General features: G+C 39.5%; 1 protein-coding gene across 1 annotated transcript in view; it reads right to left on the bottom strand.

The window, feature by feature from the left end:
• LOC124789733 overlaps positions 1–26,905 on the bottom strand; it is a 451,761-nt gene that overhangs the window by 135,705 nt on the left and 289,151 nt on the right. The window contains exons 7-9 of the mRNA XM_047257185.1: positions 12,079–12,205; positions 8,926–9,119; positions 2,106–2,232 (exon numbers count right to left, since the gene is read on the bottom strand). Coding sequence (XP_047113141.1) covers positions 2,106–2,232; positions 8,926–9,119; positions 12,079–12,205 — 448 coding nt within the window. The remainder of the gene's footprint in view (positions 1–2,105; positions 2,233–8,925; positions 9,120–12,078; positions 12,206–26,905) is intronic.

Below are 26,905 nucleotides of genomic sequence, written 5' to 3'. Positions count from 1 at the left end.
GAAGTTGAGTGTTCATTATGGTGAGTTGCGTCTATAGTCAGTGGTGAATAATGAAATCCTGTGGTGTCTAGTCAGAGGCATAATCAGTGTGTTTTGAAAGCATATTTTCTCAAAATATCTGAGAAAAATGTGCCATCAATATGCTTATCAATACTTTAAATTCAGATGCATTCCTTCACCTACAAGTGGACAACTACCACTGTGAAAGAAAAGGTCTTCAAATGAAGTTCAAAAAATCTTTGAGAGTAAGTAGAGGACTGCACAGCAAGAGGTGCTGATCTGAAAAACATTGAAAATTACTGACCAAAAACGCTCAGCAGGTGAATTTTCAATTCTACAAGACAATCTACACTCCTGGAAATTGAAATAAGAACACCGTGAATTCATTGTCCCAGGAAGGGGAAACTTTATTGACACATTCCTGGGGTCAGATACATCACATGATCACACTGACAGAACCACAGGCACATAGACACAGGCAACAGAGCATGCACAATGTCGGCACTAGTACAGTGTATATCCACCTTTCGCAGCAATGCAGGCTGCTATTCTCCCATGGAGACGATCGTAGAGATGCTGGATGTAGTCCTGTGGAACGGCTTGCCATGCCATTTCCACCTGGCGCCTCAGTTGGACCAGTGTTCGTGCTGGACGTGCAGACCGCGTGAGACGACGCTTCATCCAGTCCCAAACATGCTCAATGGAGGACAGATCCGAAGATCTTGCTGGCCAGGGTAGTTGACTTACACCTTCTAGAGCACGTTGGGTGGCACGGCATACATGCGGACGTGCATTGTCCTGTTGGAACAGCAAGTTCCCTTGCCGGTCTAGGAATGGTAGAACGATGGGTTCGATGACGGTTTGGATGTACCGTGCACTATTCAGTGTCCCCTCGACGATCACCAGTGGTGTACGGCCAGTGTAGGAGATCGCTCCCCACACCATGATGCCGGGTGTTGGCCCTGTGTGCCTCGGTCGTATGCAGTCCTGATTGTGGCGCTCACCTGCACGGCGCCAAACATGCATACGACCATCATTGGCACCAAGGCAGAAGCGACTCTCATCGCTGAAGACGACACGTCTCCATTCGTCCCTCCATTCACGCCTGTCGCGACACCACTGGAGGCGGGCTGCACGATGTTGGGGCGTGAGCAGAAGACGGCCTAACGGTGTGCGGGACCGTAGCCCAGCTTCATGGAGACGGTTGCGAATGGTCCTCGCCGATACCCCAGGAGCAACAGTGTCCCTAATTTGCTGGGAAGTGGCGGTGCGGTCCCCTACGGCACTGCGTAGGATCCTACGGTCTTGGCGTGCATCCGTGCGTCGCTGCGGTCCGGTCCCAGGTCGACGGGCACGTGCACCTTCCGCCGACCACTGGCGACAACATCGATGTACTGTGGAGACCTCACGCCCCACGTGTTGAGCAATTCGGCGGTACGTCCACCCGGCCTCCCGCATGCCCACTATACGCCCTCGCTCAAAGTCCGTCAACTGCACATACAGTTCACGTCCATGCTGTCGCGGCATGCTACCAGTGTTAAAGACTGCGATGGAGCTCCGTATGCCACGGCAAACTGGCTGACACTGACGGCGGCGGTGCACAAATGCTGCGCAGCTAGCACCATTCGACGGCAAACACCGCGGTTCCTGGTGTGTCCGCTGTGCCGTGCGTGTGATCATTGCTTGTACAGCCCTCTCGCAGTGTCCGGAGCAAGTATGGTGGGTCTGACACACCGGTGTCAATGTGTTCTTTTTTCCATTTCCAGGAGTGTATGAATTGTCAGGAACACTCCACAGGTGTGTGTGTGTGTGTGTGTGTGTGTGTGTGTGTGTGTGTGTGTGTGTGTGTGTGTGCGTGTCGTGACCTTCATAAATTGCTGTTAAATACTCAAAGACAGAAAAATATTTTGTAAGGAAGTTCCAATGTTCATTTTCCTGTTTGTGCTTATGTATTCCAATGAGTTTTATTAGTTTCCAATCTGCACGTAAGTAGTTCCTTCCCACCCCAACCCCCCCACCCCCCCCACCCCCTCCCCACCCCCCCTTCTCTCTCTCTCTCTCTCTCTCTCTCTCTCTCTCTCTCTCTCTCTCTCTCTCTCTCTCACCTGAACAGTTTGCTCTTGCTTATTTCCTGGAGCCACGTTCTGTGACACTGAATCACTGCTTGAGGAACTAGAAGTTGTGTCACTGGGCTGGACATCTCTGGCAGGAAAATTCTTGGGTTTACTATTGCTGAAACCAGGAAGATAAATATTGAGAAATCTATTACTGTTACAAAAATTGCCACATTTAATTAATTTTTACTCCACAATGTCTTGACAGGTCTGCAAAAGTGATATATCACTGAATTTGTCTCACACAGCCCCGCTTTCTACTGCAAATATTTATAATAGTCCAATTAAAAAAATACTAGAGACAGCTGTATTTTAGATCATGTCATTCAAGTGATTTTAGGTAGTGTACAACTTTGGGAACCAAATAAACTTGGTCTGAACAATTTTCTTGTCATGTCAAAATTAGCATAGTTCTTACTGATGGCAGAGTTGGTTTGCAACACCCTATATATAAATGCACCTCATGGATGAAATTGGAACTGTTCATGAGTTGATGCTATTCTATACAGGAAAATTACAACACTAAAAACTGAAGTGAAACACAAGAAGATGTGCAGAGATTTGCCTAATGGTGCAGGAACTGACAGCTGACCTTCACAATAAACAAACAGTGGAAATCAGGGATACAATGACATGGACAGATTACCACTCACCACATAGAGCAGGCATGAGTGGTGGACAGACAGCATGTACATGACTGTCAGATATTATTCAGCTCTTGGTCTAAGTCTTTCATTAGATGTAGACAACAAAACTCAAATATATTTACAGAACCACATCTCACACACATGTGGCCACTGTTGTCTCCAGGCATTAATGTTTGATTGCTACTGCATTCGAGGTGAGCAGTGATCTTTGTTGGGGTGGGTAGTGGGGATACAGAAGAGGCATGGAGCAGGGAGGGGGAGGGATAGAGGGTAGGGGTGGGGGAACAAGTTAGGTGAGGGGGTTTGGGATTCTGGCAGTTAGGAACGATACTCTAGATGGCCCATGAATTGTTTAGCATACAGTAGTGTCATGTTGGTGCCCATAGCCATATCACAGATTTATTTGTAGGTGATGCCTTCCAAGGAGGGGTATGAGGGTGAATCACATACAAACTGGAATTTTTTGTGTAAGTTTATTTAAGCTTCAGAAAAACTTATTTTTCTATCAAGTCTCCTCAATGGAAAACACATTCTTCCCAGTGAACAGGCAGTGTCATGATGCCATTTCAGTAAAATGAATGTGTCTGTGACATCAGCAAGTTGTGCATGAACACTTTGACAACATCATCAATATCAAATCAATATCCTCCAACTGCTTCCTTTAGTGGTCCAAACAAATGGAAATTGCATGGTTATAAATCCAGACTGTAGGGAGGATGTTCTAGTGTGACCCAGAACAACTCCTGAATTTTTTGTTGAGTTCAGGCAGCTATGTGGGTTCGAGTGTTATCATGGAGCATGAGCACATCTTGGATTGGAAATGCACACCATTTCTGATTATATGCATGTTTTGTTTGGTCCAAAAGTTGGAAATAGTATACATCATTTGCAATCCAACATTCATGGATAAAACTGATGAGAAGAACTCCTTTAAAATTAAAATAAAAGACTATTGCAAGAACCTTGCCTGTGGAGAGAGAGTCTTTGGCTTTGCCGGGGGCAGATTCGTCATTTTTGTGCAATTACATGCTGTTTTTTTTTTTCGATTCCAGGGTGTAGTGGTGCACTCACATTTCATCACAGGTGCAAAAAATGTTCCCCTTCAGTTTGATAGTGTCAGTAGCTTTTGACACCTTGATAAAATTAAATTTGAGCTCTGCAGTGAGAAGACACGGCACCCACCTTGCGGGAAATTTCAAAAATCTGAGGATGTTAGTAATGATCACTTGAGCACTACTATGGATTATTTAACCTGAATGCTAATTTTGGCAACTGTTACTTGGCAATCATCTTCAGTAATCTGGTTAATAATGTGAATATTCTCCTAAATCATACTGCTTCTTGAGCATTGGTGAGCTGTATTTTCATCTGTTTCTTGACCTGTTTGTGCCATGTGTACACTTGAGTCTTTCTCAGGGTGCTGTTGCTGAACTGTGTTGCAGGTCTTTTCAACATTTCAGATGGCTTTATGCCCTCTGTCGTAAGAAACTTGATTATAACGTGTTGTGCAGCAGTTGACAGCACCTCTTGCTCTCACATTGCAATTCTGACTAAATAAATGGTAGAACAACTTTCTAGGTATGAAGAACATTCATTGAAAATGAAAGAAACAATGCTAAGAGATTTCACTGCTCACCATTTACAACAATGGCATAAAACAAAAATTCCAGTTTATATTTGATTCACCCCTGTAACAGTAAGGAAATTGTGTTATAGCAATTAGCACCCATATGAGACCTTCCTATGCTAAACTATTCATGGGCCATCTACAGTATCCTTCCTAACTGCCAAGAATCCCAAACCCCTTCACCTGGTTCAGATTCATTGATGACATCTTCATGTACCAGATCAAGAGTGAGGACACTCTCTCCAAGGACACCCTTTCCACATTCCTCCAGAACCTCAACACCTTCTCCCCCATTCACTTCATCTGGTCCTCCTCAGCCCACTAAGCCACTTTCCTCAATATCAACCTCCATCTCAAGGATGGCTACATAAGCACCTCCATCCACATCAAACCTACCAACCACATACAATATCTCAGTTTGAACTGTCACTCATTCCAAACAACGAAGTCCCTTCCATATACCCTAGCCACCCATGGTCATTGCATCTGCAGTGATGAGCAGTCCCTCTCCAAATGCACCAAGGGTCTTGCTGCAGCCTTCAAAGCCTGAAATTAGCCTCCAAAATTTGTCCAGAAACAGAGCTCTCATGTACTATCTCACCAGTCACCTACCACCCCCACACACCCTCTGTCCAGCAACAAAGGAGCTCTCCCCTCATGACTCAGTAGCATCCAAGATTGGAGTAGCTGACTCTCCTTCTCCAGCAGAGTTTCGACTATTTCTCTTCACACCTGAAATGAGAATTATCCTCCCCGCTATCCATCCCACCCTTCCCACAGTGGTATTCCCCGCACACACAACCCATGTAATATCCATGCTCATCCCCACTCCACTCCTGCTCCTAATCACTTTCCTAATTACTCGTATCCCTGTGGGAGGCCTAGATGCAAAACCTGTCCTATACATCTTCCCACTACCATCTACTCCAGTTCTGTTACAGGTGTCTCCTACTCCATCAAAGGCAGGGCCACCTGTGAAAGTAGCCATGTGACCTACTAACTTAGCTGCAACCACTGTTCCACTTTCAACATGGGCATGGGTGCTAACAAGCTGACTTTTTGCATGAATGGCCACCGCCAAACTGTGATCAAGAGACAGACAGTCCACACAGTTGCAAAACATGGCACTCAATATGACATGCTTCACTTTAATCGTTATTTCACAGCCTTGCCACCTGGTTTCTTCCCCAAATTTTCTGAAATGCACAGATGAAATTGTCCTTACAACATGTTCATCATTTGCAAAATTCCCTCTGGCCTCTATCTTTGCTAGTCAGTGTATTCCACCTGCCTATCACCTTCCCTGCTCCCATTTCAGTGCTACACATGACTTTTATTCCAACAATGCACAAATATAGCCCTTTTCCTTTCTTTCTTTTCACCTCTCCCTTCCTCCCCAATTCCCCCTAAAAAAAAAAAAAAAAAGGCTCAAGTCTCCTGCTCCTGATGCTGCGCCTAATGACTCTATCCTATCTCCGACATGTTACCGCACACTCCCACAGGCAGCACTAGCATCTTCTCTCAACCTTACCCTCTTTACCCTCTCCCTCCCTGCCCCACACCTCTTCCTTATCCCCAAAACCCACCCCCCTACACTGCTGTTCAAGAAGAAGAAAGAATATTATAGTTTAAAGTTCCATCAACATCGAGGCCATTGGGGGGCAGAGCACAAACTTGGATTGTTTCTTAAGGGTGAAGGAAATCAGTTGTGCCCTTTCAGAGGAATGATCCCACCATTTCCCTGAACTGGTTTAGGGAAATCATGGGAAACCTAAATCAGGATGGTTGGACATGGAATTTGCACTATTGCCTTCCCAAATGTGAATCCAGTGAGTTAACCACTGTACCATCTCACTTGTTGATTGCTGCTTATGTAGCATACAGATGCATTCAGGCCTTAGCATCCAGAGATGATAGTGACTATGTGTATGTGAGTTGTTCTTGTAAAAATGTGTGTGAGTTTTCTACGTCTGGAAAAATGACGTTGTACAAATGCTGAAAATAAGCTCTAAGACCAAAAAAACTGATGCACCACCAGGGAATTATCTGAATGGGACATAAATCAGTAGATTTGTTGTATGTGTACAAACAAATGATTACAATTTCAGAAAAATTGGATGATATATTCCAGAGAAAGAACTTCACAAATTGAGCAAGCCAATAACACTTTGGTCCACCTCTGGCCCATATACAAGCAGTTAATGACCTTGTCATTGATAGATGACCTTGTCATTGATAGAGTTCCTGGATGTTCTCTTGAGGGATCTCATGGCAAATTTGGTCCAATTGGCATGTTAGATTGTCCACGTCCCAAGATGGTCGGATGGCCTTGCCCATAACACTCCAAATGTTATCAATTGGGAAGAAATTTGGATACCTTGTGGGCCAAGGTAAATTATGCCAAGCATGAAGACAAGCAGTAGAAACCCTCTCTGTGTATGGAAGGGCATTATCTTCCTTAAATGGAAGTCCAGGATGGTTTCCTATGAAGAACAACAAAACAGGGCATAGAAACCACAATGTACCACTGTGCTCTAAGGGTGTCGTGGATGACAACCAAAGGCATCCTGGCAAGAAAATAAATGGCACCCCACATCATCACTCCTGGTTGTTGGGTCATATGGCAAGCAACAGTCAGACTGATATCCCACCACTGTCTGGGTCATCTTCAGATATGTCTTTGTTGGACATCAGGGCTCAGTTGAAAGTGGAATTCATCACTGAAGACAATTTTACTCCAGGCAATGACATTTCAGGCTGAAAACATGTCTGGAGATGCCCCAGACAGCAGCGGGATACCAACCTGACTTTCACCCACTATACAGCCCAATACCCCTGAGTGATCTTCTGAAGTGCCATTTCTTTTGATGTGTCGGCAGCTGGGCCAACACCTTGTAGATCGAGATGGCTGAAAATGCACGCTAGACGAACGCAGACGGGCGTGAAGTATTGGAACAGGCTACGTAATTAATGCTATGAAGAAAAGTACGTAGCTGGATTAATACTTATCTTTAATCAATCATTGTGGTACATCGCTCTTGACGATACACAGGAGACTTTAATTACAATCACTGTAAGGCTAATGGCGCCTTGCTAGTTCGTAGCCATTAACTTAGCTGAAGGCTATTCTGTCTCTCGGCTAATGAGAGAGAAAGGCTTCGTACATCTAGTCGCTAGCTGGGGCGAGTGCTTGTTCGTATCACGAGACCTGCCTTGTGGTGGCGCTAGGTCTGCGATTACACAGTGGCGACACGCGGGCCCGACATGTACTAAATGGACCGCGGCCGATTTAATCTACCACCTAGCAAGTGTGGTGTCTGGCGGTGACACCACATCTTTTCATACCAATAAACCTTTTGTTGTCATCTGCAGCACTCTTACAGCACAGCAGTACATCTGCAATATTCTATGCCCTAGTTTGTTACCCTTCATGGCAAGCCATCCTGGGCTTGCATTTCCACAAGATAATGACTGCCCACACACAGAGAGAGTTCTGTTGCTTGTCTTCATGCTTGCCAAATCCTATCTTGGCCAGGAAGGTCCTCAGATCTCTCCCAAATTGACAATGTTTGTAGCATTATGGGCAGGGCCCTCCACTAGCTCAGGATTTTGACACTCTTAACATGCCAGCTGGGCAGAATTCAGCCATTCAACTTGCTCATGATTCTGACACTCTAACATGCCAGTTGGACAGAATTTAGCACACTATCCCTCAGGAGGACATCCACAAACTCTATCAATCAATGACAAGATAAGTAACTGCTTGCATATGGACCAGAGGTGGACCAACACATTATTGACTTGCCCAGTTTGTGAAGTTCATTCTCTTGAATAAATCATCCAACTTTTCTGAAATTATAACCATTTGTTTGTTTGTACATGTATGTCACATTTACAGATTTCCAACCCATTCAGCTAATTCCTTCATGGTATACCATTTTGTCTTCCAGTGCAATATTTGCATTCTTTCTCCTTGTGCCTGTCTTTGATTCAGTGTCTCCTCCATGTGACGAGTAGCAATCTATCCCGTCCATGCTGCTGTTCCTGTTACAAAATTTAGATCTATACAAAACCTATCAATATACTTGGTTAAATAAGAATTAGTAATTAGTGATAACTTTTTTGGTCTTTCCTTTTCTTGTTAATCTCTTTTCCAACATCACAAATCTATTTTTTACAGAACTGAAGAAAAATATTCAAGTACACAATCAAGGAGTGGAAAAAGGGCCATTAAACCAATGGATTTGAGAAAATAAATTATCACATTATAGCATCGCAAATATAGTTTTCTTCTGAAGATACACAATTTCTTAACATAGGCCCACCTTTCTGTTATGCCTTTTGTCTGACAACAGAATGACAAATATTATGGGCACAATTATATTTAAAAAGGTCTCTTTAATTTTTTTTACTTCAAATACTGTCATGTTTAGCAAAAATTTATAGTGTTTCATTAAAGTAGGATAGCCTTGATCAATAAACAGAATTTAAATCAAATGAAAGAAAAAAAATTAATATATCATAAATGTTCTCTTACTGTTTATCTTGCGACTTTAGATGAGATACTTTGTCACGCAGTGCACTTGCATTAGGTCTGAAATTAACTGGCTTCCTGAGAAGTGCTGGTTTATTAGGACACTTCACTCCATCTTGAAGTAATGAATCTGCATGGCTCCTATTGGCATACGCTTCCAATTGTGAAATACTTCTTGTAGATGGTGATGTAGCTCTCTAAAGAAATTGTAAAAGAAGAAAATAGATACAAAAAGCTGTGCTATTGTTTGACAGGTATAATCTATTTCAGTAAATATTGATAAAGGTTTCCAAGGCTCCTGGGTATTGTCAAGGGTGGCAGTCTTAAGATTTTGCATCATTTCAACCGATCATCAGCTTGCCATCTTAACCCCTTACCTGGAACATCCACCTGTCTGAAATGAAGGCAAGTTTTCAATGGTGAATTGATACAAAGAAGCATGTGACCTTCACTGCACCATGAAAAAAGTACCGAATAAGTCTCGTGACCAACTAGAACCATAGGGCTATTTTCAACACCTCTAGCAAAACAAAAATATCTGCCTCTCAGATGAATGTTCCATTCTAAGCGCTATGGCAATGATATTGACAGTAAAAAAATCATTATGCACAGCTGTTCCATCAATATAACTTGAAGATTTAACATAACCATCCAACACAGCATCCAAGAGCCTCAACAAGATATACTACATTGCGTAATCTTTAAACAGCAGAAATATTAATAAATTTCAATGATAAGTCAGCAGTTGACGAGCAGGTAGTGCTCCATTACCTAATCTACTTTGTTGATATAGGGTTTAAAGCATCTGTGAGGCTGACTGATAAACTACTGTCTTTTCACAAGGTTAAAGCACTACTGTGAACTACATGCTGTGTAAAACACCTAGCATGCATGTATACATCTGGGACTAATAAGTGACTTCTTTCGTCTGACTGATGTATTACATGAATATTTTGCCTTCCCCTGTACAACTGAAGGTCAGAAAGCAAGTTTTATGTACCATACTACATCACTGTGTCTCAGATATGAGAAGCAGGGAAAAAATGAAGTTTAATTGTTAGCTTATGACTAACTTATTTTTAACTTATAGTTACATAGACATGTGTGTGTGTGTGTGTGTGTGTGTGTGTGTGTGTGTTGGCTTGAAGACTAGAGCATTGTCTTATTTTGCTTACTGCCACTTCCTGTTGTCTATTTACTTTTTATCCACAGCAAATACAGTCATATTTAGCTCTTAATAATGATTACTTGCAGGCTCCAATATTTCTAGTATGGTTTCATATCCAAACTATGCCAAGTATGCCGTTCGGATAGGACAGACAATTGTTCATCCTTCTTCAGCTTCCAATCATGGCAAATGAATGTTAATGCATCAGCATAGAGCTGTGTTCATATTAAGTGGTACTGTCGTGTCATCTTGCTGGAACCATAATTCATGCCAAATGTCCAATGTCAGCCAGCACTTGTTGCAGGAATATCAAGTACCTGGCACCTATTATGTGCACATAGTTGGCCAGACATTGATGTCAAAGGTATGCTGAAATCTTCATGCAAACATGGCTTTGAGGTTTTCTTGATCTAAACTGTGTCAATTTTGAGCATTCAAAATACCTTCCCAGTCGAAATGTGCTTCCTTGGTGAACAAAATTTACCTTGGACACTGAGGAAAATCCACACAATGGTGTAAAAACCAAGGACAGAACACACTAGACAGATGAGTGAGACACATGCAAGTCACATGCAAAGGCTTGAGTACTCGATGTATTCTCTTCAACTTGATGAAGCAATTCCTCTTCCAATATGACAGTGCACTGCCTTCTTGGAGCACCGTAGTTTGCTCTATCATTTTTGAATTTCCCTCTTTCTCACAGCTGTTGTTCAACTCTGGCAAACATGGGATGAGACAGAGTCACACAATTTGGAAAGTACTCATCATACAGACCTTGAACTTCTCTTCCATTATGGAAAGCTTCATTCCAAATTAACATCATATTGGTGCACTCTGTGAACATGTACTCATGCATACTGTTACTGCAGTACTAGTTGCTATAATGTCAATTCACCCATCACCACAAATCTTGAAAAAAAGGCAGATGGAAACACAGGACATCATGTCACATCATGTCATCATACCATTCATGAATGAGGGTGGGCTACCACAACAGGCGAACTGCATATGAAAGATCTAACACATGATTGAGTAGTCCTTGTTTTCCTTGCAACATGGAAATGAGCCATTTATGGACTTGGGTTCTTACATAAAATTTGATTTATAAGTCCTGTCTACAACCTCTAGAAGTATGTAACATGAATTGTGAAACACCCTGTATAGTGAGAACAGCTCTACAGAAACTATTCAGGCATATATGACACTTTCCAGGTTTCAAAAGGGGGCATCTTTCAATAAAGTGAGACACTGTCCTGTCAGTCAGATAACATTAAAAAGCACAAAAAGTATTTATTTACAATGGTAAGTACCCACTATCATGCAATTCACAGTGATTTGTAGAGCATGGATGTAGATGTCATGTGAGCATTAAATCCCCTTACAATGACTAATCTCATAATGGAAAAAAGAGTTGGTATTTTGCTTTCTCTACACTCATTCATGCTCCTATATATGAAGTTATTTTGAGGGGGATTTAATTTACTGTTGACATATCATGTATAGTAAAATTAACAAATGAGCAGAGGAAAAGAAGGACTCATATACTGCATGAAAGCAAAAGCTAGAGTGGTCAAAGCTGCACTTTCATAATTTAATTATATGTTACTCTTTTCCACAAATATTTTGTTAACTGCCTGGCACAGCACAGTCACTAGCCACCTTCAAAAGGACATGAAATGGACTGAAATGAATTATCATACAATTTGTACTGACAGTATAGAATGAGGGGCCAGAGTGTGCCAGGAACAACAAATAATTAAATTATAGAAATATGTGCAGAACACACACATGATGGAGCAGCATCCAAACATGATGACGATAATGATGATATAAGTGGTGACCAAAATATTTGTTAGTGAAAGAAAATCAGATTTAGTAAACAGCTGATACTATACTAATAAACACCAGTGTTAATGTGTGTTTAATAACAGTTGTTGATTGCAAAAGAGTAGCATCATATAGTAAAACATCACTCATTTGTACAGTACCTTCATAATTTTCTCATTATCTTCTTCAGATTTGGGATCCTGTGAGACAGTGTTACTCTCTGAGATATCAGTAGGCACATTACTTGTCCCACAGTCTCTAGCAGGAAAATGTGTTGTTTCATAAGGTCTGAAATACAAATAAAAATAAAAACTTTGAGAACCATGTGATACCTGTGTTAATGAGAAGCACAGATTGTGCAACATCAAAGATAATTAACATCTGATGTGGCAGACAATATATGAAATGATGAGTCAGAAGAACACAGTAATCATAAGTATTACAAAAGACTGTTTTCAATCGACCATTTTAACTTAAAATTCCAAGAGGTGATTACGTCTATTGACAGTTTTTACAAAAATTACTTTTCAAAAAATTACATTCTTTTCTAGTTTAACTACAAAACAGCAATTTTTAGCCAGTAGCTATTCACATAGTTGTTGTCATGATACAGTTAATTAACTATTTCTAGCTAAATGAGAAGTGAGCCTGTTGCTTACAACTGCCATTAAAATTAAAAAATTACATAAAAGAGACTCTTTGATTACATCTCTCTGTGTTTTTTACTAGTTGATGAGTCAAAAAGACTATCATGTAAGAGTTCCACTTCAGTCAATAACAATAGGAAAATTTTTATTAACAGTTACAAACAAAGCGAAAAGCAATACTTAACAATAATGGCGATCCATGTATGGAAACATACATAAACTAAGGAAAAGGCACCACTGATGTCTAAAGGAGTGGTGTACATCACGCAGAATGGTGTAACAGAAAAAAGTTAATACTAGCTTTCAGGCTCTTGGTCTTTCTCTAGTAAGAGTACACACATCCACACACACGACGACACTTACGCCCAAACATACACATCCATGGTAGAAGCAAGACTGGTTATTGAACACTGATTGTTGAAAGCAGTTGCCTGGGTAGATGGAGGTGGGGACGGCATAGAAAAGGACACAGGAGACAAGGAGGGGGTAGCAGGTTAGTGTGGGGCAGATCTTTCAGAAAAGATGGCCCAAATGGTTCAAATGGCTCTGAGCACTATGGGACTTAACTTCTGAGGTCATCAGTCCCCTAGAACTCAGAACTACTTAAACCTAACTAACCTAAGGATATCACACACATCCATGCCCGAGGCAGGATTCAAACCTGCGACCGTAGCAGTCGCGCGGTTCCGGACTGAAGCGCCTAGAACCGCTCGGCCACTCCAGCCGGCTCAGAAAAGATGCTGCACAACAAGAGGAAGGGAGTTCAAAGGGTAGAGCAAATATGGGGTAGAGAGGGAGGGGAGGAAAGGATAGGAAGATTGTAATGAAAAAGGAGGAGATAGAGGAGAGAGTAAGGGATATGGATGGGAAAAAGATGAAAGAGGAAGGAAGGGGGGAGGGAGGGAGATAGAAGGGGAGAGGGAGAGGGAGAGAGAGAGAGAGAGAGAGAGAGAGAGAGAGAGAGAGAGAGAAGGGGAGGGAGAGTTGAAGGAGAATGCAATACACAATATGGATGGGGAAGAGTGGTGGGAGAAGGCAATACGCAATCTGGATGGGGAAGGAGTGGTGTAGACAGAAGTAGTTGAGGTTTGGGCCAGGGGGACTGTGAGAGCACAGGCTATACTGGAGAGACAATTCCCACCTGCAGTTCAGAGAAAATAGTGCTGGAAGGGAATATCAAAATGTCTTGCACAGTGAAGCAGCTGCTGAAGTCATTTGTGCTGTGGTGCACACCATTTTCGGTAAATGGACAGTCAAGTTCATGGTTTGCCACAGTTTGGCAGTGCCATTCGTGCAAGTGGACAGTTGGTTACCTACCATGCCCACATAGAATGTTTCACAGTAACAACAGCATAGCTGATATATAAACATGGGTGCTTTCAATAAACGATATTCAATAATAAGTCCCACCCCTACCATGAGCATGTACGTTTGGGTGGTTGTGTGTGTGAATGTGTGTACTTTTACTAGAAAAAGAGCAAGAGTTCAAAAACTAGTGTTAACTGTTCTCCACTATGTGATTCTGTTCACATGTATCAATCCTCTATTGGTAAGTGAAAAACAATATATTTCCTAGCCTGAGATTCCTCCCTGTGCAAGTGTGCACATGCCAAACACAGAGATCTGCAACAGATAAATGAATGTGCAGAAGTTCTAGTTACGTAATATCTTTTCAGTGAAATACTACAAACAGAAGGTATAATGAGTTAATCTTGGCTGTCTCAGTTACTCTTATCAATTTGGGACAAACATAATGTGAATGAAAAATATTCTCCCAAAGTAACTAAAAAATAAATTAATGGCATATCAGCTTCAGCAAGGCTTTGTGAACTTTTGAAAATCTGGTGTCATGAAACTCATCCCGAGGAAAATAAGCAAGATTCATTTCTGCAACCTTCAGATACAAAAATCTATGCATCAGTGGAAATAAGCAGACTTCAGATATATGAATCCATACAAACACTTATTTGTAATTATTTGGGAACATGATTTAACCTGAATTTTGCTGTTGTTGTTGTTGTTCTTATTCTTGTTGTAGTTAACAACTAGTCTCCATGCCTGTCTATCCTGTGAACACTGCTACATCTCTGCATAACTACTGTAATGTAGACCTACCAGAACCTGCTTAGTGTAGTCAATCCTTGGTCTCTGTCTTACACTTCTCCTTGCATAATAAGATTGATTATTCCTTGATGGCTTCAGAAATGTGGCTCAATTAACCCATCTTTTAGTTGATTTGTGCCATAACACTCTTTTCTCTCCAAATTCAATTCAGTATTGCTTCAGTAATTATTTTATCCATTCATCTAATTGTCAGCATTATTCTGCATCACCACATTTCAAAAATTCCTCTTCTCTTCTTGTCTGCATTGGTTAACATCCACATTTCACTTTTATATAAGGTTTCACTCCAGACAAATACTTTCAGAAAAGATGTTCTAACACAAATTTACATGAGATATTAAATATTTCTTCTTACCGGAAACATTTTTCTTGCTTTGTATCGGTGGTATGATGTATGATAGTACTTGATACAGTAACAGTTCAGTAACAAAACTGAATAATAAGGAAAGTTATTCCAAGCAGGTACTAACAAACCAATCTAGTTTTAAATGTGCAGACAGATACAAATCTGTCTCCAAATCATAATTTATTTCAGGTCTTGATAATTGTAGTATCAGATTTACATATAAATTATAAAATACAGTCAGGTCTAGTAGTTGAAATATTCAGACACATCACCAAGTTACATATAATACATAACATAGTCAACTTTTAATCATTATTTTGAATGGTTATTATTAATAATTACGTTTTTAGGCAAGAATTTGAGAATATAAATATCACTAACTTTAACTTCAAATAATTTGGTCTATTCTAAAGATGAAAAGTGCTACAGTCATCTTTAATGCAACACATTTTCACGGCAAACTGTCACTGTTGCTCAAGAACCTACATTGCGAGTTACTGAAGAATTTTGGTCTACTTTATAATGCCATGAAGAACCTTACAGACTGAGCTTCTCGACCTCTGACATTGTACAAATAGCCTAAAAGCCATAACAAAGGTATTCTACTGAGAACTATCATTAGAGCTACTGGTTATTTCAAAAATCTAGCCAAGTTGATGACTTCCATAGTTGGTCATTGCAAACCTCACTCTTAAAACTCTCTTATGTTTGTTGGCAGAATTAAACAAACCAGAGTTGGCTGAAATTATATTATGTTTTTAGATGTTTTAGTTGAACAAGAATAACATGCGCTGCTTGCAAATGTTTTTAACTGCCCTGTCCTCATCAACTGGTTCCATAATTTCACTGTTAATTTGTACGACATTCTTTTCAATTATTAGTTACTATTTTAGCATTTTTATAATTGATTTTCAGGACTAACTTTCAAACCTGCTGTATTAAATCATTCAAATTGATCTGCACTAGATCTGAGTAGGACAAAGTCATCAGCAAAGCAAGGTTGGTCTAAATATGTTCCATTAACACACTTTACACCTTTATTTTTCAAGTTTAAGAATCTGAAATCTTGCTCCAGAGCTGTAGAGATGAGCTTTAGTGATATGGTATCTCCTTGATCTGGCTCCTCTTTCAACTCTGACTGACTTTCTTTCTTTGTATCTCTCTCCCTTTCTTTCTCTTCTCATGAAGTCTACTGGGAACTGTAGCACTGATATATTTGAACTGAACTGAAAGCTTCCTCAAAATCTAGGGAACCCTGAAAACTTTGTTCAAGCCCATCAACTGGCTCATGCATTATATCTTCTAAAGCCAGATTGTTGCTTTTCCTAATTAAAATTAAATATTATTTTTTATGCCCTGATGATTATTTAGTGAATACCTTGCACATTATAAACAGGATGCTGATAAGTCTATAATTATCATTTCTTGCCTGTCCCCTTTCCTGAAAAGTGCAACAATTACAAAATGGTTCTAATTTTGAGGTACTGTCTTACTTCACAAACCTAGTGAAAATTCTTCTAAATATTCCTTTGGTATTATATTGCATCCAACTACGTGCATTTCTATTGAAACATCATCTTCTCCAACAATGTCATTTCTGTTCAATATATGCTTTTGTTATGTTTTCATCATACTTGTTTTAGTAATTGCATCTTACCAAATTTTCACTGCATTTTCTTACAAGCCCTTAAAATCACATCTAAATAGTTCTTTTTTTTTTTTTTTTTTTTTTTGTAATTCAGCACATTCTATCATGTTCCTGCTGTCAGTTGCATGCAATTTTAGCCTTCTCTTTAATTTCTTCCTTATTTTTTCTTTCCTTCATGCCTACAATATCTGTCCTTGTTTTGTCTAAATTCCTTTGCTTAAGTAATTGACCTGTTCCATTTACTTCTATGTAGCCTTCATTTTATTATAAGTTTAACTTGTTACTTAATTTAATCTAATAAATGATCTTACTCTTAAATAAATTTTTATACTCTATATTTCTGACTCTCTGCCTGTTATTTTTTTCTCTCTCTTCATCTTGCAATTAAAATTTAAAAGTATTTTACGGCCATCACACACTGTAAAATGTATTTATCATTTACCATAGTAGTTTCATTTTGAGTTCAACTTTATTCTAGTTAAGTCCTCCCCCCCATCAACCATGGACCTTGCCGTTTGTGGGGAGGCTTGCGTGCCTCAGCGATACAGATGGCCGTACCGTAGGTGCAACCACAGCGGAGGGATATCTGTTGAGAGGCCAGACAAATGTGTGGTTCCTGAAGAGGGGCAGCAGCCTTTTCAGTAGTTGCAGGGGCAACAGTCTGGATGATTGACTGATTTGGCCTTGTAACACTAACCAAAATGGCCTTGCTGTGCTGGTACTGCGAATGGCTGAAAGCAAGGGGAAACTACAGCCGTAATTTTTCCCGAGGGCATGCAGCTTTACTGTATGGTTAAATGACGATGGCGTCCCCTTGGGTAAAATATTCCAGAGGTGAAATAGTCCCCCATTCGGATCTCCGGGCGGGAACTACTCAGGACGACGTCGTTATCAGGAGAAAGAAAACTGGCGTTCTACAGATCGGAGCATGGAATGTCAGATCCCTTAATCGGGCAGGTAGGTTAGAAAATTTAAAACGGGAAATGGATAGGTTAAAGTTAGATATAGTGGGAATTAGTGAAGTTCAGTGGCAGGAGGAACAAGTCTTTTGGTCAGGTGAATACAGGGTTATAAATACAAAATCAAATAGGGGTAATGCAGGAGTGGGTTTGATAATGAATAAAAAAATAGGAGTGCGGGTAAGCTACTACAAACAGCATAGTGAACGCATTATTGTGGCTAAGATAGACACGAAGCCAATGCCTACTACAGTAGTACAAGTTTATATGCCAACTAGCTCTGCAGAGGATGAAGAAATTGATGAAATGTATGATGAGATAAAAGAAATTATTCAGGTAGTGAAGGGAGACGAAAATTTAATAGTCATGGGTGACTGGAATTTGAGAGTAGGAAAAGGGAGAGAAGGAAACATATTAGGTGAATATGGATTGGGGTTAAGAAATTAAAGAGGAAGCCATCTGGTAGAATTTTGCACAGAGCATAACTTAATCATAGCTAACACTTGGTTCAAGAATCATAAAAGAAGGTTGTATACATGGAAGAATCCTGGAGATACTAGTAGGTATCAGATAGATTATATAATGGTAAGAGAGAGATTTAGGAACCAGGTTTCAAATTGTAAGACATTTCCAGGGGCAGATGTGGACTCTGACCACAATCTATTGGTTATGAACTGTAGATTAAAACTGAAGAAACTGCAAAAAGGTGGGAATTTAAGGAGATGGGACCTGGATAAACTGACTAAACCAGAGGTTGTACAGAGTTTCAGGCAGAGCATAAGGGAACAATTGACAGGAATGGGGGAAAGAAATAAAGTAGAAGAAGAATGGGTAGCTCTGAGGGATGAAGTAGTGAAGGCAGCAGAGGATCAAGTAGTTAAAAAGATGAGGGCTAGTAGAAATCCTTGGGTAACAGAAGAAATATTGAATTTAATTGATGAAAGGAGAAAATATAAAAATGCAGTAAATGAAACAGGCAAAAAGGAATACTAACGTCTCAAAAATGAGATCGACAGGAAGTGCAAAATGGCTAAGCAGGGATGGCTAGAGGACAAATGTAAGGATGTAGAGGCTTATCTCACTAGGGGTAAGATAGATCCTGCCTACAGGAAAAATAAAGAGACCTTTGGAGAAGAAAGAACCTCTTGTATGAATATCAAGAGCTCAGATGGAAACCCAGTTTTAAGCAAAGAAGGGAAAGCAGAAAGATGGAACGAGTATATAGAGGGTCTATACAAGGTCGAGGTACTTGAGGACAATATTATAGAAATGGAAGAGGATGTAGATGAAGATGAAATAGGAGATACGATACTGCGTGAAGAGTTTGACAGAGCACTGAAAGACCTGAGTCAAAACAAGGCCCCAGTAGTAGACAACATTCCATTAGAACTACTGACGGCCTTGGGAGAGCCAGTCCTGACAAAACTCTACCATCTGGTGAGCAAAATATATGAGACAGGCGAAATACCCTCAGACTTCAAGAAGAATATAATAATTCCAATCCCAAAGAAAGCAGGTGTTGACAGATGTGAAAATTAACGAACTATCAGTTTAATAAGTCACAGCTGCAAAATACTAACGTGAATTCTTTACAGACGAATGGAAAAACTGGTAGAAGCCGACCTCGGGGAAGATCAGTTTGGATTCCGTAGAAATTTTGGAACACGTGAGGCAATACTAACCTTATGACTTATCTTAGAAGAAAGATTAAGGAAAGGCAAACCTACGTTTCTAGCATTTGTGGACTTAGAGAAAGCTTTTGACAATGTTTACTGGAATACTCTCTTTCCAATTCTAAAGGTGGCAAGGGTAAAATACAGGGAGCGAAAGGCTATTTACAATTTGTACAGAAACCAGAGGGCACTTATCAGAGTCGAGCGGCATGAAAGGGAAGCAGTGGTTGGGAAGGGAGTGAGACAGGGTTGTAGCCTCTCCCCGGTGTTATTCAATCTGTAGATTGAGCAAGCAGTAAAGGAAACAAAAGAAAAGTTTGGAGTAGGCATTAAAATCCATGGAGAAGAAATAAAAACTTTGAGGTTCGCCGATGATATTGTAATTGTCAGAAACAGCAAAGGACTTGGAAGAGCAGTTGAACGGAATGGACAGTGTCTTGAAAGGAGGATATAAGATGAACATCAACAAAAGCAAAACGAGGATAATGGAATGCAGTCGAATTAAGTCTGGTGATGCTGAGGGAATTAGATTAGGAAATGAGACACTTGAAGTAGTAAATGAGTTTTGCTATTTGGGGAGCAAAATAACTGATGATGGTCGAAGTAGAGAGGATATAAACTGTAGACTGCCAATAGCAAGGAAAGCGTTTCTGAAGAAGAAAAATTTGTTAACATCAAGTATTGATTTAAGTGTCAGGAAGTCATTTCTGAAAGTATTTGTATGGAGTGTAGCCATGTATGGAAGTGAAACATGGACGATAAATAGTTTGGACAAGAAGAAAATAGAAGCTTTCGAAATGTGGTGCTACAGAAGAATGCTGAAGATTAGATGGGTAGATCACATAACTAATGAAGAGGTATTGAATAGAATTGGGGAGAAGAGGAGTTTGTGGCACAACTTGACTAGAAGAAGGGATCAGTTGGTAGGACATATTCTGAGGCATCAGGGGATCACTAATAAAGCATTGGAGGGCAGTGTGGAGGGTAAAAATTGTAGAGGGAGACCAAGAGATGAATACACTAAGCAGATTCAGAAGGATGTAGGTTGCAGTAAGTACTGGGAGATGAAGAAGCTTGCACAGGGTAGAGTAGCACGGAGAGCGGCATCGAACCAGTCTCAGGACTGAAGACCACAACAACAACAACTGGTTAAGTCCATTTTCTATTTCTTTTCCTCTTGAGGTCTTTGTTAACAACAAACATTTTGTTCATCTGGGCAAATTCTACACATGTATCACCTCTGTTTTTTCTGGTAGCATACCCAAAGTAGCTCACTGAAGGATCACATTAGTTTTTGTCCTAATTTTCTATTAAAATTCCCCATTATCATATTGCACAGGTGTTTGCTTTTGTTTGACAGTTTTTATAACAATGGCCATGTTGAAGCATTTTTGCTGGGAAGCTGATTCACTACAAATTTTGCCATTCCAATAAGGCATGACACAGTACTTTACTTTGTTTATTTAACAAATACTTAATTATGTTATTATGTGCAACATCTTTTATACACATTGCAAAATGTGCATTTTCATTTTGTTTCATGTTCAACACAGGGACTTGGGGGGGGGGGGGCATGGAGGCGGGGGGGGCGGGGGGGGGGGGGGGAGTTTAAGAGAGATCTTGTGGCACTGTTTCGCTCAGGAAGGTATGCCAGCCTGGTCTGTGGTCAGATTTATAGCCAGACTTTTCAAGAAGATACCCTCAACCATGTCAAGACTCCGTTTAGTATTGTAGCCAGAAAGGATGATTAATCTATATCCTGATAATAAAACATTTTATCAGTTCTCACCTAGCCACGATTACCTACAAACGTATACTCAATAACATAATATTTTCATCACAGGGCTATGCAGTTTTGTATTGCCTTGTGAAATAAATCTGTTGAAAGTACTGAGGAGAATGTAAATGTGTTGAGGTGGTGATTTATTTCTGAAATTACCTAACTGAAGCTGTTTTGAAAACTGTCTACAGTAAATCTATTTCAATGAAGTGATATTACTAACTAGCAACTGGAAATCAATTATGATGTTCAAATGAAGCAGTTTGTTAATACCTGGTTTTGAAATATTACAACCTCACAGATTTTAACTGTGAATACTGAAATATTTTGAAAGAATAGGGGCAAAACACTGTGTATCTGTAGAAGGTGCAAGACCTGATTATTCAAAAAATGCCCACAATATGTCAGAACTTTAAAAAAGTAACAGTTGGCATTTAATTGTAAATGGGTATTTGACATCTAAGTAATTACTGTCCAGTTTGAAGCTGCAGTTGGAAGTTGTCTCTGGTTAACAGAGCAACCAGCACAGCTGCACTACAGATATGTAATATTTTTAATTAATCCATTTGCATTGTATCATGACAAAAAGAAAAGACTTTGTGTCCATAATTAAACTGCAAAAGTTGTATAAATCTGTAGTGTCAGTTACACAATTCTTCACATGACAGTGTAGGTGTCTTAAATGAAGTAGTGATGCTTATTGAGAAGTAACTATACATAACACACATACATAGCAAAAACTAATTACATTACTTTGTCCACATTGAAGAAAGATAAATCACTGTAACTGTGACAGCACTAGATTTGTGGGCATAAATTATGAAATAGTAAAAAATTATCCAAAAAATATTTAAATCTGGAAGAGAGAAGATACATGTGAAAAAGAAAAGATATGACTGGAAGAAACAAGAGGCAAGCAAAAAGAAGAAAAAGATCAAGTTAACTATGAAGGCACAAGAAAAGAAGAGAAGGCCATTTGGGGAGAAGGGGAATTTCTCTGTCCAGGTGGCAATAATAGTACGAATGGGTGAGCTTTTGAGATGTCCAGCCACAACCAAAGCTTTGAGTCAGGGCTACCACAGATCATGGTGCTGATCCAAACAACCAGCCGCATCAAGGTAGCTATTGTCTCTCCCTGAAGCATTCCAACTACAGCCTTTACATGTGAGCTGAGAGGTATAGAATTAAGAAAGATAGCAGAAAGTTAACTACAGCCTTTACATGTGAGCTGAGAGGTACAGAATTAAGAAAGATAGCAGAAAGTTAATATCAAGATTACTGAATAGTTAATTAACAGTAATTAAATTTGTTGTTTGGACAGTTGTTAAATTATGGAATGAAGTTATTGTTGCAGTCACACAAAATGGAAACCAGGGGATCCCTCTTTGACTATGCACATACTCTGAAAGAAATTAAGGAAATGTTAGATATGTGCAGGGCAGCAATGGAGGCAGAACTGTCACCTAAAATAGAAGAAGTGACAGGCAAAATAGAAGGCAGGATAGTAAAATGGAAGAAATGGCTAACAGGCAGAATGAAGACAGGGAACAAGCCTTAGCTTTTAGAAGTTTAAAAATAGCAAATGAAATGAAAGAAGGAGTGGAGTCATTCGTGAATAAGCAAAACATTAAGACAGATAAAAGAAGGCAAGGGATTAATGAGAAAATGGAACAGGTTAGTCAATATCTTTGTACAAAAGTTATACCAAAGATAACAGGGGTCTTGTCGACCCCTATTCAATAGTCTGGGAATTTTGACATTGCCCTCACAGTATGTATTTTCTTTAATGTCGTTTGTTGTTAGCAATATTAGCTTATTCCCAAGAGTTAGCAGCTTTCACTCAGTTAATACTAGGCAGAAATCAAATCTGCATGTGGAATGCACTTCCTTGACTCTTGTGCAGAAAGGAGTGCAGTATTCTGGTGCATCCATTTTCAATAAGCTACCACAAGAACTCAAAAATCTTAGTAGTAGCCCAAACACTTTTAAGTCTAAACTGAAGAGTTTCCTCATGGCTCACTCCTTCTATTCTGTCGAGGAGCTCCTGGAAGAGCTAAAAAATTAAGCAAATTCCAGTGTTACATTCTTGATTTTCTTTATTTAAACTAACGACTTGTCGCCTGAATATGTTTCTTATATTTCATTTTATCTGTTTCTACAATCGTGTTATAATTTCATGTATTGACTCGTTCCATGACCATGGAGACTTCTCCTAAATGTGGTCCCACGGAACAATAAATAAATAAATAAATCACCAATGCATTGAACCACTTAGACATTCATATTAAAGATTCTCAGTTAGAAAAGGAATCCATTAAAGCACATGACAGCTCTTGGAAAAGACTGATAATAACATAACAATATTGGATGCATACATTCAGAAGTCTAAATCAGAGAAAGAGTTAATGAATCATATAATAGATGAGTTGTCTGAAGAGCTTAGTAATTTTAAAGCAGACCTGGGGAAAATCTTGAGGAGACACTGAAGGATGTCCAACAATGCATGGATGAGAAAGTAAAGACCTTGAGGGAGAGTTAATAGAACATTTAGATACATTAATGTCCAACAATGCCATATTACATGGAGAGGACTTTAAAAGGATAGAAAATATGGTAGAGTGCTTAAAAGTTCAAGCAAAAAATATTAAAATGCAAAGGAGAAATGACAGAATAGATAATTGATAACATTAAAGTACAATTTAGAAATCTGTACTTTTCCCAGGAACAAGGAGGTTCAAAGTTATATAAGTAGGGATGAAGAATTGTAGTAGAAGATGCAGGTAGATCAATTACTGATATGACATACTTACAGGTATAAGAAGACAGTCAAATCAGTAGTCGTCTTGAAGTGAGCATAGATAGTACTAGTGAGAGGTGCAAAGAAAGAGGAATAAGAAAGGGAAGAAAAGGACCCCAAGTTAAATTAGAGATTTTTGTGAGGAGTTGTGATTTGAAAGCAGCAATGAAGTGTCAAAAAAGATGCTGATTTTTAAACTAGGCAAGGGAATACAGCCCATTGTATTTTTAAGGTTATTTAGAGGCGCATTTTCTAAATCATGGAATACAGAAAGGAGGATACAATTTGCTGAAGATCAGCTAAATGGGCAACATTTAATAAAGATAAGTTTAACACCTGGAAGATTTCAGTAAGTAGTTTACAGATAATTATTGGTCTCACAGAGATTAAAGAGAATTATTCATCTCAAGCAGAGCAGTGAATACTCAGGCTACAACTGACTGATCCCAGACTGTACAGGAGAAGATTGGGGGGAGGGGGGGTGGGGGGGGATACTGACTTTAACTGAAATGGCACATGAATAAAGCTCAGCTTATTGAAGTATTAATTAACAGGATGCCTATTCAGGTACAAGAACAGATGACTGGCAAAGACTTGAAATAATATTAGTGTTCTTCAGAGTTACTTAGATGAGTTGGATATTTAGGGCCTGGAAGAGAGAATATGATTGGGCTCTTAGGAATAACTGTGGGTCCAAAATGGAAATGGAAATCTAAAAATGGACTCAAGGGTAGTAAATAGTCAATACTGTGAAACAAAAAAAATTTAGTAGTCATGGAAACTGTACCCAATATAACTATAACCGTCAAGTACAATATCACCAAAAATCTTCTAAAATTGACATCATGTAGGGACAGTGGTTACCAAAAATTTGACAAGTGGATTGGTTGGCTGGTTGGCTTGAGGGAGGGGAGCAAACAGCAAGGTCATTAGTCCCATTGGATTAGGGAAGGATGAGGAAGGAAATCTGCATGTGATAGTCTGTGAGGGGTGAGGGGAGCAAACTGGGGGGATATGATGTATTTTTAATATTTTGGAAGACAGATGACGACTCATAAGAAGCCATAAAAATGTTCCAGTTCCAAACCTTTTGAAAACCTGCACAATACTGACTTTTAAATCATTTTCTTGAAAAGAAAACCACCTGATTAGGAGTGGGTCACAGTCCCCCATTGCCCCAGGAATAGGCACCATTATCTGTAGAGATGAACACTGGTCTGGACTCAGATAGTGACACTGGTGTTTTGAAAAGGATTTTTTCATATTAAACAGAAAATAACTACTCTACTTTCTCCATAATGTGGGTGTACATAGTTGATACAGTTGAGTGTAAAGGAAAGCCCCTTACAGAGGAAGTTTTGTTAACCTTCTTAATCACACCCATAGCATGTGATCACAGTATCCTAGTCATTCCTAATTTGAACATTTCTATACTGCTGGAAGTAAACTGTCTGGAAAAATATCAAGCCTTACTAGATTTTGCACATAAAAAGTTAGTTTGGTCTTACCTCAACCCAGTTAGTTGACACTCCTTTTATCAGGAATATGCAGGATAAAGTAACAAAAGCAAACCAATTAATGATTTGCATCAGTGCTAATACCACATGTTTTTAGATAAGAATAATATTGAGAAAGACTACCATGTTGAAGTTATTGAGGACAAAAATAAAATTTTGGAAAGATTTCAAGCTAGTGATGTATTAAATAGTAATAAGAAGAATGAATTACTGAACATCGTAATGAAATGTAGAAAGGTAGTTTAGAATCTATTAGGAACTATTCAGGGTTATGAAGGTAAGTTCATACGGTTGGGAGATTAGCAAAATGCTTGACCAGATAATTACGGGGCATTTTAAAATCAATGTACGGGATTTAAGGCTTTGTAGCATTTAAGTCAATCAACTTACAATTATAAATAATACATCAAATGAATGAGCAACTGAAACAGTTTTGTTTGTACGAGTATACCAGTGTGCAAAGGAAAGAGTATGAAATGACCAAGACTGCCTCAAGAACATGCTGAACAAGTGAGAGTCTTTCACGCATAGCCCCAAGAAGTCAGTTCGGAAGGTTTGTTGTGAGCTGACAAGTCCAATTACGCCTGTGTGGAGACTTTTAAGGAGACACTTACAACTATGCCCTTACCGTTTGCAGTTTTACAAGCCCTAAAGCCTATAGACTATGGTTTACTTGCCAACTTTACAAACAAAATGTTGTTGGATGACAAAGATTTTTGGGTTGAGTTGCTTTCTATGATGAATCGACATTCAACTTAAGTGGAAATGTCAACACACACAATGTGCACATTTAGGGATCAGCAAATCCCCGTGAGATGATACAGTTGCAAGGAGACTCCCATAAATTGAATGTTTTTTGTGCCATATCCCAATGGAAAGTTTACTGGCCTTTTTTTTCCAGTGAAGCTGCTGTAAATGGTATTTCTTATCTTGATGTGCTAGAACTATGGTTCTTTCCTTAATTGGAAGAACTGAACCATGGAACTACATTTGGCAGCAAGATGGTGCGCCATCTCACTGGCATTAACTCAACATGCAATTGGTTAAATGACATTGTGCTGGATTAGCTGCAAGGGGCCTGATGAACTCCACATTCACACACGCTTTAAGATTTTTACCTCTGAGGGTTCACAAGGGATCATGTCTATGTGCCTCCACTACCAGCTGATCTACTTAAATCCAGAAACAGCATTTCTGCAACAATTACTTGAGAGACACTAATCCAGGTTTGGGAAGAACTCATCTATGGACTCAATGTGTGATGAATGGTGTTCATGTTGAACACTTGTAAGAAAAACTGTTTGAGATGCTCTTTCATTTGATGTATTATTTACAATCGTAAATTGGATGTAATAAATGCTACAAAGCCTTAAAAACCATCAAGTCCAGATAACAATCCTTTGCTTGCATTTGAAAAACCACGCAGAGATGTTTGTCAGGTACTCAGTGCCCATACTCTTAATCAACATATTGAAACAGAAAAGTCACTTTACATCC

Source organism: Schistocerca piceifrons, chromosome 3, assembly GCF_021461385.2.
Source record: "Schistocerca piceifrons isolate TAMUIC-IGC-003096 chromosome 3, iqSchPice1.1, whole genome shotgun sequence".
NCBI classification, from domain to species: Eukaryota; Metazoa; Arthropoda; class Insecta; order Orthoptera; family Acrididae; genus Schistocerca; species Schistocerca piceifrons.
This window is presented reverse-complemented; position numbering and strand designations above follow the sequence as displayed.